Source organism: Chinchilla lanigera, unplaced genomic scaffold (genome assembly GCF_000276665.1).
Source record: "Chinchilla lanigera isolate Chin_1 unplaced genomic scaffold, ChiLan1.0 scaffold00011, whole genome shotgun sequence".
In the NCBI taxonomy this organism is placed as follows: Eukaryota; Metazoa; Chordata; class Mammalia; order Rodentia; family Chinchillidae; genus Chinchilla; species Chinchilla lanigera.
This window is the reverse complement of record NW_004955412.1, coordinates 19127243-19140219: the sequence shown is the minus strand read 5'-3', so window position 1 is coordinate 19140219 and position 12977 is coordinate 19127243. Positions and strand designations below refer to the sequence as shown.

At 49.3% G+C, this 12977-nt stretch overlaps 1 protein-coding gene across 4 annotated transcripts in view; it reads left to right on the top strand.

The window, feature by feature from the left end:
• The first annotated feature begins 828 nt into the window (after positions 1–828).
• Positions 829–12977, top strand: part of Tmprss13 (transmembrane protease, serine 13) — a 28001-nt gene continuing 15852 nt past the window's right edge. For 3 of the 4 annotated variants that reach the window (XM_013511252.1, XM_005378225.2, XM_005378224.2), the window contains exons 1-3: positions 830–981; positions 11308–11644; positions 12488–12592. In XM_013511252.1, coding sequence (XP_013366706.1) covers positions 961–981; positions 11308–11644; positions 12488–12592 — 463 coding nt within the window. In that variant the 5' untranslated portion in view covers positions 830–960. Of the gene's footprint in view, positions 982–11307; positions 11645–12487; positions 12593–12977 lie in introns of all 4 variants that reach the window. The other variant, XM_005378223.2, reaches the window with a different exon arrangement.

The window sequence follows — 12977 nt, the reverse complement described above, 5'->3', positions numbered from 1 at the left end:
TATCATTATTGCTGCTGTTTGTTATGTGTGACTTGTGCAGATTCCTCAGTCTCTGGCCCTTGTCTCTCCATCTGTAAAATGACAGGAGAGAACCACTAAGTAATCTCTGCACTTCCTTCAAACTCTAAAAATCTTAGCACTCCCAAGTGCTGAGAACCTGCAAGGCTTTTACTCTGCCAAGTATGGAGACATATAGCTCTTCCTCTATTTCTTTTGACTGAGGACAAGAATGGGATCCCAGATGTGGGATCATGAGTCTGCCCAGTATTTCTTGGAAGGGTTTCCATTTAGATATTTATGTGTTTTATTGTAATTAACTTTGAGGTGTCCTTTCATAACGTTTTTATTGTTTTCAAGAGAGGCAATTTATTACCGTATGCATAATTAAAGGCCCTTTCCTTGTAATTCCTTTGTTAAGAATTTTCACAGAAATAAATGGAGTTCAGAAAAAAAAAAGAAATTGTCAGACCAGGAGCCTTGCTTTGGGATTTGGACATGCAGTTCTTGTAGGTGAAAATCACCCTGTCTTGCCCTTCATGGGGCTCTGCTCCTAGCCTTGGGCATCCCTTATGGGAGCAGGATCACCCTTTAAGGGCTCGGGTCAGCAGGGCTAAGCAATCCTCTCTCTGAATCTCTGGAAGAGGAAACCTGCAGCCCTCCGAAGCCCTCCCAGTGGCCTCTGTGAGAGCAGTTTCAGGAGCCAAGGCAGCTAGCTTCACACTCCCGGTATTCGCTGAGTAACTGGGATGGCCTGGGACAGGGCAGACAGACAGGTCTGGCAAGTTCCATGTTGTTTATACTCAAGATTACCTCACACATCACCCGGTTTCCCCGCCCCCATTTGGTGGGGGCCGGCCTCAGCCTCAACCTCCTTTTCCCCACATGCCTGGGGAGCCAAGGGTCAACATGGCTCTTCCCCTCGACATCAGCTGAGACTGGAAGACTGATCCCTCCGAGGCCATGGAGGGGGACAGCTGCCGAGTAAGTGTGTCTGTGGGCTTTGGGGCTCCTCCCAGCCCTGGGGAGCAGGGACAGGGCTGGGAGGCACGTAGGGCACCGCCACCCGTGTGGCTGGGGTTTTGTGGGAAATTGAATGTGCCTTTTCCGGTTGGAAGCTACTTAGGATTGGGGGCTTTTGACCTGTTTATTGTGATCCCCAGAAGCCCCTGGGGGAGGCTAGCTGATGGGGCTAGGGTCTGGCCATGCGTCTCAGGGCTGTGTGGCTGAATCTTGGACCCTGCTGTGTGGCTTCTGAGCATTCCGCCCAGGACTTCTATCCTGTTAGGTAGATGACTCTGCTGTTAGCCTGCTGAGAATCTAATCAAACCTAATTTTTGCTGGTTTGAAAATCAAGAACATTTTAAACTAACCTTCAAGGTCACCTTGTGTAACCCCTTAGCTAAACCTTCCCAGGAAAATGTGGCTTTCTATGTGCATTCAAGATTTTCATGGGGATTTTTTTCAACTACTTCTGATCTTTTATTTTTTGGTTTAATAATGCTTGTCCTTGGGCAGGGCTTCCTTATGTCTTAACTACACTTCCTTCAGCTCCAACCAAGATTCTTCTGCTCTTGGGAGTGATAGAAAACAGCTAGAAAGTAGCTCTGTGGACAAGGCAGTAATACACACGTGAAGGCTTTCCAAGGCCTTGTTCAACTGTGCCTCTGCCTTCTTTTCTTGAGAAAATCCCCTTGATTCTCTGACTTTTCCTGTAATCTTGTTTTCTGCTCATCTCCGTATTGTTTATATTTACCGATGTGGTAAGAAACGGCCTTCTGGGAAGAATGGGCCAACTCTGGGTCTGAGAAAGATTAACTTATTGTATCCTAGTGGGTGGTTGGCTTGTGATCCATTCTGAGCCCCAGATGTGTTTCTGTAATCCTCACCATCATTTCTCCCACTATTCTTTCAGCTGCCCCTTGGTTTTCTCCCCCAAGACCCTGGCTGCCTTGCTCACCATTTTCTCTGGTTTTCTTGACTCATCTCTACTCCACCAAGGTCATTGGGCCTTGACTTCTGAAGCTCAGTGGTGAACAGAAAGGGTGGTACACAGAACAAAATGGAGTTTTGTCTGGAGCTTGTGGAAGATGACTCTACAGTCATAGCTATGGTGTGTCCTCCTTCGCAGCTTGTTGGGAGCCTAAACTTGATAGTTCTCAAACCAAACAGGTGACCACGTGCATGCTGGATGTGATGGTAGGGGCAGGGACAGGATTATAGGGGTGCTGTCTGCCTAGGCAGCTCATCTCTCCAGAGTAAGGGACCAGCAACCAGGGAAGGTTGCTGGAGGGGCAGAGAATGGAGAATAGGGCTTTCGCTTTTGATGGAAAAATGAGAACTCCCAATTAATGTATGAACTGAGTGTCAAAGGTATGGTAGGTCCCAGGATCATTCTGGAAGAGAAATTTTATGAACTTGTTTTAGAGTGAAAGAAACAAACCGTTACATTCCTTTCAGGTTTTTACATCCACCTCCTTATTTAAGGTAAAATGAACCTGGTGTGCAGGCAAGGAGAACTATAGTTGGGCCTCCTAACCTTGTCTGCAGATGTCTTAGGACTGATCAAATGGGAGTTGGTTGGGAGAAGCTGGTCATGTGAGGCTGTGTCTTCTCCTTGAGGGCTTCATTGCAGAAAGAAAGATTGTGTGCTTTGTCTTTCAGCTCCAAAAATAGCAAAGAAGACTGGTTCACAGACTTGGGCCTGATAATGCTCCCATGGGAGCCACTGGCTCTTCAGAAGGATCATGCAAGGGGCACCCCAGCTATGCAGGAGGTGAATGCATGAGTTTGAGGCTAGCTTGGGCAACTTAGCAAGACTGTCTCAAAAAGAAAAAATAGAAGAGCTGTGTACTGTGGTGAAGGGAGAACTGATCAAGTTTTGGGCATTCACTTAATCTCTGGGTACCTAGTTTCTTCATCTGTAACTAGAATAATAACAGCGCTTACCTCAAGGAGTCTCAGAATAGTCTTCCACGTGGTAAAGTGCTTCCAAAATAGCAAGCAACTTAGAGATGCAGATATAGCCACAATGTTAAGGTTTATCATCACCATCACCATCATCATCACTACCAGCATTATTATCACCATCATCCAGGGACTAGTACTGGGTCCTAAATTTGAACATCTGTTTTCTCCTCTCCATGTCTCAGTTTCCCCACCAACCAAAGGAGAAGGTTAGACAAATTGCCCTCTGAGATCCTTTTCTGGTTCCTTGGCAGTCACTGGAATTAGAATGTGATAGCAGGTGTGCATCTGTTCTTGCCAAATACTGCATATTTTGTGCTGTTTCAAAATGAGTCATATTTTTTTAATGCTTTGAGAAATGCAATACTTATTAAAGATTGAATAGGCTCATTGATAAAGCCACAATCCTTTGTAGATTAGATTGCCCTACACTGGAAATTACTAAAATGAAACTGATTCTAAATCAGCCCAAAACCACAGATACTCCGGATTAGTGGGCCAGGAATATCCAAGATGAAGCACTTTCCCCAGAGCGGGCTAGGCAGGTTCCCAAGGTGGCACAACAGTAAATTCAAATCCCCTTTTTGTTCCCCAGTGCCCAAATGCAGCCCTCCCAAGCCCTTGCTCTTTGCCCCAGGAGCATACAATCCCCACCTGAGATTTCTGATTCACATTTTTATTGGTGCTGAGCAGCCTTCCACCTGGCTCTTGCTGCCACACTTTCCTCTGCACTGTCCTCTATAGGCCAACAAGTGTGAGCATAAATGTGTGGGAGTATGCGTATAGGGCTCCATGCTGGGTGCTGGGCGGGAAGGTCGACTGATGTAACAATGGCCACTTAGTTTAAGTGTCTTGTTTTGCCAAAACAGCTTCCTCTTGATACAGCAACAATGGGGTGGACTGTGCCTGGGCAGGTGAGTAGGGTAGTGGTGGAGGTGGCACAAGGGAAGACGCCACAAGGAACTCAGTTTAGCAGCTCTGAAGGAGGCCTAGACAGCCCCAGGTGGAACCTGATTTCTCTTCAAAGGAAGCAACAACCGAGACAGCCCAGGGAGCCCCCCCAATGCACCAGCCCAGGGCTGTGTCACCACCCCAGTATAGCAGGGAGGGAAGGTATAAACATAGTGAAAGACGGAGGCAGGAAATATCATTTGCTTGGCAATAACAAGCACTCAAGAAATGAATGAAGCGATAAATGAACAGGAGGTGTTTTGATGCCAATCTAATAGGGATCTCCTGGGCTCATTCATGTGTACGGAAGGCATCCTAAACCAGAAGAAATGTTAATGCTCTTGTAAAGAGCTCATTTCCAAGGTCTTTGTAGTAGCTGCTTCTTTTGTTCAAATGAAATGTCATGTAGAGGCGACTGTGTGAAGCTAAAGAGCAGATTTCGTCTCTCTGAGGTGGGGGGAGGACTCGGAGCTCTGCCACAGCACTTGCTGCTGATCTCCAGGGTGCTGAAGTATTGGGAAGTGGCTGTTTGTCAACCCTTTCATTTATACATGAAAGAGCTGAGATGTGACTATCCCCAAATTAGGCAGCCATCAGCAGAGGCAAGACCCCTGTGATGCTTGGGGCACTGGAGGCCTCCCCAGCTCCTTCGTCTGACTCAAAGATCAATGGTGTCCATGGTGTACATAGAGAAGCTGGTGCTGGGTGCAAGGAAGTGGTAGCTGCGAATCTGCCTGCTTCTGAGAGGCCTGTTGGTGGAGTTCTCCAGGCTCAGGAAGGAGAGTAGAAGAGAGCCAGTGTCCCTAGTGGCACAGTGAAGCCTGGGTCAGGCAGTGAAAAGGAGGAAGAAGCTCTATTCCACTACAACCCCAACCAGTCTGGTCCATAATGGGATAAGCCCAGCTCGAGAAGTGTTTTAGGAACCACCAGTGTCCCTGGTGGGTGCTGGGGAGCACCTCTTCCCCGCTTGTCCTCAATGCTGGGGCTCTAACCCCTGGTCCTACCTGTGTCCATCTATTCAAAAGCCCTTGATACTCAAGGTGCCTGGAAAAGAGGGAGGTCTCAGAGGTCTCGATCTGGGAAAGGGTCCTTCCTCACGGGAGGGTGGGAAGGGCAGACACCAGGTGAGCACAGAGACTGATAATGGTGCCAGGGGCCCAGACTTCTATGTCCCCTACTGGTCTTGTGACCTTGGCCGGGTCACAAGTTCTCTCTGAGACTCATTGCCTTATTGCTGAAAGAAAGGGTTTGGATTGCAGGGCTTTCTAAGGCCTTCCAGCTGGGACAACCTGTAGCATGCTAAACCTGCCCTCTGGGGGTGGTTTTAGGAAGGGATGGCCAGAGGGGGGAGCTCGGCTGGGATCTGAAATTGCACCTGCCTCGGGCTGTAAAGCTGTATCCTCACTGTTGCTGCTAGACCATGGGCATTCTTCAGGTGGGGTCCTTCTCACTGTCTTCCTGGCGCTCTCAGCAGCAGCAGTGCAGCCGTCAGAGTCCAAGCTGTAGCCGCTCGTGATCTGGCTGCATCATTGCTCAGCACAGACGGAGCCCCACTTCATAGCATCACTGGCTGGGCCTGCAGAAGACCCAGGGCAGGCCAAAGGCAGGATCCTGAGGCTCTTTAACTAACTCTCAGCCCCAACCAAGTGAGGGTCCAAGGGGCAGAGTCCTTCAGGAAACCATAAGAATGTCCCACTCACCTGGGGCCACATTCTCCACCCATGGGACCTGAGGTTTAGAGAGCACTGGACTGGGAACAAGGGCCCTTGAGTGTTTTGGTCCCTGCTCTGCAGTCACAGTGACCTGAGCAACTTCAGGAAAAGCATATAAACGTGTTTCAAGCTGCTACTTCCTAGTATCCAGGAAATGCTTGGAATGAGAGCCTCAGAGCCAGACCCTGCTCTTCTCAGCTCTCCCCGGCCCAGCCTTCACTGCCTTTCTGTGGATCCTCTAATGCTGCCCCAGCCCCACAGTACGTGGAGGCTCCGGGCATTCTTTGAATAGGATCCCCCAGGTGCTGCCAAGGCACAGCCAGGTGGCAGCAATGGCAGCCTGGGGTAAGGGCCTGTTTCATGGCATAGGAAGGGCATCGGGAACCCCCAAAATAACCCCAGAGGCAACCTTGGAGTAGGTGGGAGGACGTGGTGGGTCAGGAAAGATGGATTGGCCATGAAATAGCCCAGAGCCAGCCAGGTGCCTGTGCCCTACCCTGCCCTGTCCATCCACCCCTGCCTGGACTGAGGAGCCTCTGGCCTGCAGTAAGGTTGTGGAGAGGTCAATGCATGGCAAGGATTTAGTCATCTGAGTCTCATTCCTGAGTCTTGCGCTACTTGCAAATGCCAAGATTTGGGAGGCCTTCACTCTGGTCCTGACTCTGTCCCTTGTATCTGGGGACCTCGAAGAGGAAGTCTCCTCCCTTCTCTGTGGTCACAGCATCTGCTCTCTGGATGAGGGCAAGCCTCCAAGTGGGAGGATGGAATCTCAGCAGATGCTCTCCAAGAGTTGGAAGGAAATGAGTTAGTAGCAGGTTAGACATCAGGAAAGACTTCCAGCAGGGTGGGGTGGCAAGCCATGGAATGCCTAAAGAGGGATGGCTGTGGGATGTCCCATTTTGATTGTCCCTGAAGATGGAGATGCTTCCCAACCTCCCGCCATGTTTGACTTGAGGTTCAGAGTCAGGGGTGGAGCAGATGGCCTCACCGTGGCTGATGTGTCCCTCTGGTCTTGGGGCTGCCCTTCCAGCTGACATCCTCACAGCTCTCACTCAGATCTTGGAGTCCTGGGACTCTCATCTTGTCCTGGTCCTAGGGGCCCACCACTGTCCTCCTGCCTCCCCCAGCTCTGGTAGCAGAGTGCTCCCCTTACAAAGGCCAGGGTGGAAAGCTTATGCCAGAGAAGACATGGGACATGGCCCATTCTGGCTGCTCCTGGCTTTCCACCATTGCCAGCCAATCAACTTCGTCTTGGTTCAACTCACTACTCTGGTCCAACTTCACAAAATGCACCCCTATTTTTCTTCTGACCCCATAACGCTCTCAGCCTTCTCTCCTCCAACCCTGGCTCCTTGGTTCCTGCCCTTCATGATGGAGCAACAGGGACAGTATCATAGGGTCACATTGAGATGGAGATAGCTTGAGCACTTGACTGGGATATGGAAGATTGTGTCAGAGTTCCTTAGTTTGGGGTAAGAATGTGGGTCAGGCCTACTGGTTGGTCCCTCTGAGCTCCAGCTCCTGTTCCTGACCTCGTTGCTCACTATAGTCAAATGACATAATGGATGTAGAACTTTGCATATAGTGAGCTCTGAAGAGAGGAAGGAAATTCCTTTGGGCACTTGTGATACTGTTGGTCAAGACTCCTAGCAGGCCTAGTTAGATCCAAGCCCTGTCACTTCCCTGGTATGAGCTGAACCTCCCTGTACCTCAGGTTCAGTATCTGTAAAGTGGGGCTAATAATAGCAACTGCAAAGGGCTGTTATGAGGTTGAAATGGGATCAAGTAAAGTACCCAGTGGGCTGTTATCCTTATAGTTTGACCCACATTTGTAGACATTCTTCCATGTATTACTCCATTTATCTGGATTAGGAGGTAAGATTGGTCCCATTTTACCTGTGTGGAAACAGGATCCACATTGGGAATGGATGCAGTCATATTCACGTAGAACTTTCTATTTCAAACCTGATATTCTTAAACCACAGCCACCATCCCACCCCTTACTGGGTGACTGGTGCTTTGTGAATATCACCCATGACAACAATGCTGTGAAGCAGGGTGATTAGCTGGATAAGGAAGCTGAGATGTAACAAGTGGAGGTGACGTCACTCACCCAGTGTCACACATACAGAGTCCACTGGAGTCCCTCTAACCCTGACTGCTGGAGCTGCAGGTTACTAGGCTCCCCCCAGTCCTGGCAGTCTACAAGGTCCCAAGCACAGTGCACCTCAGGAAGTATCCACAAGGCCAAGATTCCTTAGGAATCCCCAGGGCCCCTCCCCTAGGCTCTCAATGCTGTCACCATCTCTGCAAGGCCCCAGTTTCCAGTTCTCTGACCATATCCTGAATGCAGGATGAGCACTTTCAACACATGTTTTAAAGGGCAGATGCCAGGGTCTCTCTTGACCCAAAAGGGGCAGAGACCTCAGATGGAGTCCTGTCTGTGTGGTTCTACTAGCCCAGCTCTGAGCCTTGGTTTCCCCATCTGTAACATGGGCTTCTAGAACCGCCAACCTCTCAGTGTGAGGGGAGGGCTTCAAGAGGCCATAGACATTAACATTTGTTACAAACTCTAAAGTGCCACATACAAGTGAGAGATTCATGTTTTATTCTGTGGAGTGACAGGGAGTCCCTTTGAGGTTAAAGAGGAACTGCAGTGTGAACTTACAAAGACAGAGACCATGTAGGTCAGTGGAGATACAAGAACGCTAAGGTCCCTGGCAGGTACCAAGACTTCGGCCATCATTGCTAGGAAGCTCAAAGCCTTACATGGCAGAGCTTTGTCCCTCTAACTAATGGACATTACTCTAGTTTTTGTCCAACTCTCTTCTCTCCCCAAGATGAGCTCATCCTATGGTTGCCGCTCTGGGTGTCATGGCAAGGAGGGAAGGAGCAGCCATTTCCTGCATAACGTCTGTGTGCCGGGTGCTGGCGACTGCTCTCTTAAGGAGGAATCTTGTATTATAGATGAAGAAACAGACTTAGGAAGCTGAATGGCCCAAGGTCGCACCGCTACCAGATGCTAAGACCCAGGACTGCCCGACTCCAAAGTCAACCTGTCATCTGACACTTTGTCTCCTTCCACCTCTCCTTGCCCCAAACCTCAGTCCTGTTCCACTCACAGCTGCCTGAGGACAGCCTGTTTTTCTTTTATGGAAATCCTGTCAATAGACAACAGCCGTGAATGTTAACCCTGGTTCTGGGTCACTTGTGTCTGTGGCATAAGCAGCTGCCTTCAGGGTCCTAAACACACTCAAATGTGCCCCTGCTCAGCTGGCCAGAGCATCAGCACCCCTGCGCAATTATCCACATCCACTAGTAGGAAATTCTCTAAGAAAGCCGCTCTCGTCTCTCCCTCTGGCAAGCTGAGTATGACCGGGAGCTCAAGATTTCTCCTTGAATTCATCCCTCAGCCCCACAAAACATGAGGACACCCCCCCCAAATTATCCCTGACTCCCAGAAGAGAAAATTTAAAAAGCAAAACCCAACAGTTATACTTGGTAGGGATGATGGTGCTGACTTGGCCAGATGTTCTAATGAAAAGAACTTTGAGTTGGCCCCTTAGTAGGAATGTTCAACACGTTTAAGCACCATGGTCCGTGAAGGGAGGAAACAGAGGTGCAAAGGGTCCAGAGCCTTCTTCTGTCTCCTTGGAAGCCTGCACTACTGGTTGTCTGCGCAAGGAGGCCATCCTCATCATCCCTCTTAGGCGGCCAATCAGTTAGCAGCAGACATTAGAATGAGGGTTAGATGTGGTCTTTGCACTGGGTCAGTCCCTGCTTTGGAGTCCCAGGAGATGCCCAAAGAGGCGGAGAGTGTTAGAGCAGGGGTCTGAGAGACTGGTATGAGGTGAAAGAGGGAGGCTGGGTCTATGGCAGCAAGCTGAGGGTGCTCAGGTACTTCCTGTGACCCTTGCTGCCCACTGGATGCCTGACCCAGACCTAGAGCGCCCCCTAGGCCAACTTCTCCAGAAAGAGCAGCAAGGGCTTTCTCTGGCTGCCTTCTCTACACAGCCTTCCTTGGGGTGTCCCAGAGCCCCACTTTCTGGGTTAAAATCCCACCTCTGTTACTTTCTAGCTCTGAAAATTGATCAAGTTGCCTCATCTCTATTCCTCTGTTTCCCCCTGTGCAAAATGGGGACAATAATAGTCCTCACCTCATGGGTTTTTTTTTTTTTTTTGAGCTTTTAAAAACTGTACATATTAGTACATATTTGTGGTACATAGTAGCCACCTTCAGTGTAGGGATTGCCACCCTGCCTGCCCCACAACTACAGAGTTTACCTTCCTTTCTTTCTTTTTCTTTTTGTTTGGGTTGTTTGCTTGTTTTAATTAAGTTTATTGGTACATTTTAGGTATACATAATGATCACATTCATCATAGGGAATTTGTACCTTTACATTACATATATGATATATTTTATATATCATGCTCTATTTATACATACATGATATATTTTTTCCATTTCCCTACCCTCCCTTCAACCCCTCGCCCCCTCCTTATTTACAAAGGCTTTGTTTCCATGTTTTCCTCCTTTCTCAGCATATTTTTTCTTTTCCCTTCCTTCCTTTCCCCATCCCCCCTCCCTAGTTTCCTTTTCCATTTGAACATTTTCTTCCTATCTCACAATATCTAGTGTATATTTTGGTCCTTATTTACACTTTCAGTTTCTCACACCAGAGAAACAATGTGGTATTCACACATGTATGTCCGATTTATTTCACTTAAGAGTTTGGCCTCAGGGTGCATCCATTTAGCTAGAAATGTCTCAGGCTTATCCTTCTTTATGGCAGAGTAGTACTCCATTGTATGAAAAAACCCCATATCTTCTTTACTCATTCATCAGTTGGTGGGCATTTGGGCCGTTTCCAAGATTTAGCTACTATAAACTGTGCCACTATAAACATGGCTGTGCAAAAAAGGATGAAACAAATAAATATAGCTAAAGCACTTAGAGGTCATGATGCTGTCTTTGCATATAAATTAATACAGTAAATGTGCATTAATAAATCATTCCACTTACGAATGGGCAAGGTTAAGGCCATGTCTGTGAGTGGTAGAGTCACATCCCAGGCCACACACCTTCTCTCCCTGCAGTTTGTCTTCCAGGCCTCCTGATGGACTGGGGGTGTATGTGGACGCACACGTGTGTGCATGCCTACGTGTGTGCATGTGGGCCGGGATTCTATGCCACTGAGAAAGGAGAATACAAGGCAGCGCACGGCTCTTCCTAGGCAGTACATTTCACACCTGAAAAAGCTCCAGATAAGAGCAATATTTTATAATCAATGAACATCCACGAAGGAAAGGAGTAGTGGAATGAATGAGGCACAGGGGTGGTTCCTTCTCCCTCAGGGGACCCTGTTTCCTGGATATGAGGTGTCAGAATGAGTGTGCAGGCCAGCAGCTCCCTCTTTTGACTCTTTCCCTGAGCAGCTACTCCTGAGGTCTGGGTAGATGACTGCTGCCCTCTGCCCTCCTCTGCAGGTCCTGTAGGGATCATGGGGCAAGTAGGCTCTTTGAGCTTTCATTCTATCCTTGGTTATGCTCTTCTTCACACACTTCCTGGTCTGTCCCCACAGTCAACTTTCCCAGATCATTTATCCTAAAGCTTAGTAGGGCCTGCAGCCAGGGGACCTGGCGGGAAGAGCCTGAAGGATGCTCTTCATTCTGTTTGTAGAATGCATCCCCTGCACGGACACCTCCAGCACAGGCCTCACCGGCAAGGACATCTCCAGCCCAGGCCTCCCCTGCAGAGACACCTCCAGCGCAGAACTCAGCAGCAAGGACACTTCCAGCCCAGGACTCACCAGCACGGACACCTCCAGCCCGGGCTTCCTCTACCCAGAAATCCCCCTCCCGGTCATCATCTAACAGGTCTTCATCTGCCAAGTCAGCCTCCATGGCATCCTCCCCAACAAAAGCATATCTTGTCAGAGCAAAACCAGTTGCTGTCCCGATCCGGGCATCTCCTGCCAGGTCAGCAGCAGCCACCAGGACCAGCAGGCAGAGCCTAGGTAAGGGGGCTCTGGACAGAGGCAGGAAAAACAGGGGCAGCAGTCCATGAGCAAGAGGAGATCTCAACTGGCACTCTGCTCCTTGTGCCCTTGGGACAATGATGTGAGGGGATGGCTGGGGTGGCCTTTGAGGGACTTACTGGCAGGTGAGGGTAGAAAGAATCCATTGCAGGAAAAATCCAAGAGAGTAGAAAATTAGAAGCAAAGAAGGGATGGGAGGAAGAAACCAGGACCAATGAAACTGTGGAGGAAAGGGAGCGATTCAGACCAGGCAGGCACCTTCACCCCAAACTTCCAAACTCTGGGTTGCCTGGTTCAGCCACTAGGAAGTCAGGAAAGCCAGTGGGTCTCAGAGCTCCGCCCTTAGGGAAATTCTTTCCATTCCTTCTGGACATTGGACCCCACCTCAAAACACACAGGCCTAGTGCATACCGGACCTCAAAGTTTGGGGCCCGTCCCATTCTTGCTTTCATAAGGGCGGGGGAGGCACTTTGGTAGGGTGAGCTTTGGAATCAGATATACTGCATTTGAGTCCTTGCTCTGCCACTCACCAGCCTTGGGCAAATTATTTCATTTCCATGCACCTCACTTTCTCCATCTATAAATGAGCCTAATAAGAGTCAGCTCACAAGGATGCTATGAGAATGAAGTAAAAGAACACATGCACAGTGTTCTGGCTGGCCCAGAGGAGGCGCTCCACCAAAGGGTTGGTATCAGGCCAAGGCAGAGCCATGTTCTGGGCCACAGAGGTCCTAATGGAGCCTTTTGGGCCAGCCTTGTTTCTTCTCCCTCCTTCACCACATGGGACTCCTCTCCAACTGTCTCACTCTCTCCTGCTCCCAGGTCTCGGCTTGCCCAAGTTCTCCTGGCAGGAGAGCAAGAAGCAACTGCCGCTCATTGGGTGTGTCCTCCTCCTCATCGCCCTCGTGATCTCACTCATCATTCTCTGTGAGTTGAATGGAGGGAGTGAGGGTGGGTTCTGGCCATTGCTGGGTGGAATGGAGCCATACTGCAGGGACAGGGGACCCTACACTTGCTTGGTCACCATGTTCACATAGGGACACTCCTCCAAATAGCCATGGACCATGGAGGAGCCAGGCCTCTTTGAGGTAGCAGAGGTAAGAGTGTGGGATACCACAGGAACCTGGGCTTGGGTCCCTCTGTAGTGCCCACTGTGCTACTTATGTGGGCAAGTGAGTTAGCCCTGCTGAGCTCAGCTTCTGCATCTACATATGGGATTTCATCCATCCATCCATACATACATCCATACATACATACATACATACATACATACATACATCCACCAATCCATCCATCCATTCATCCATGCATG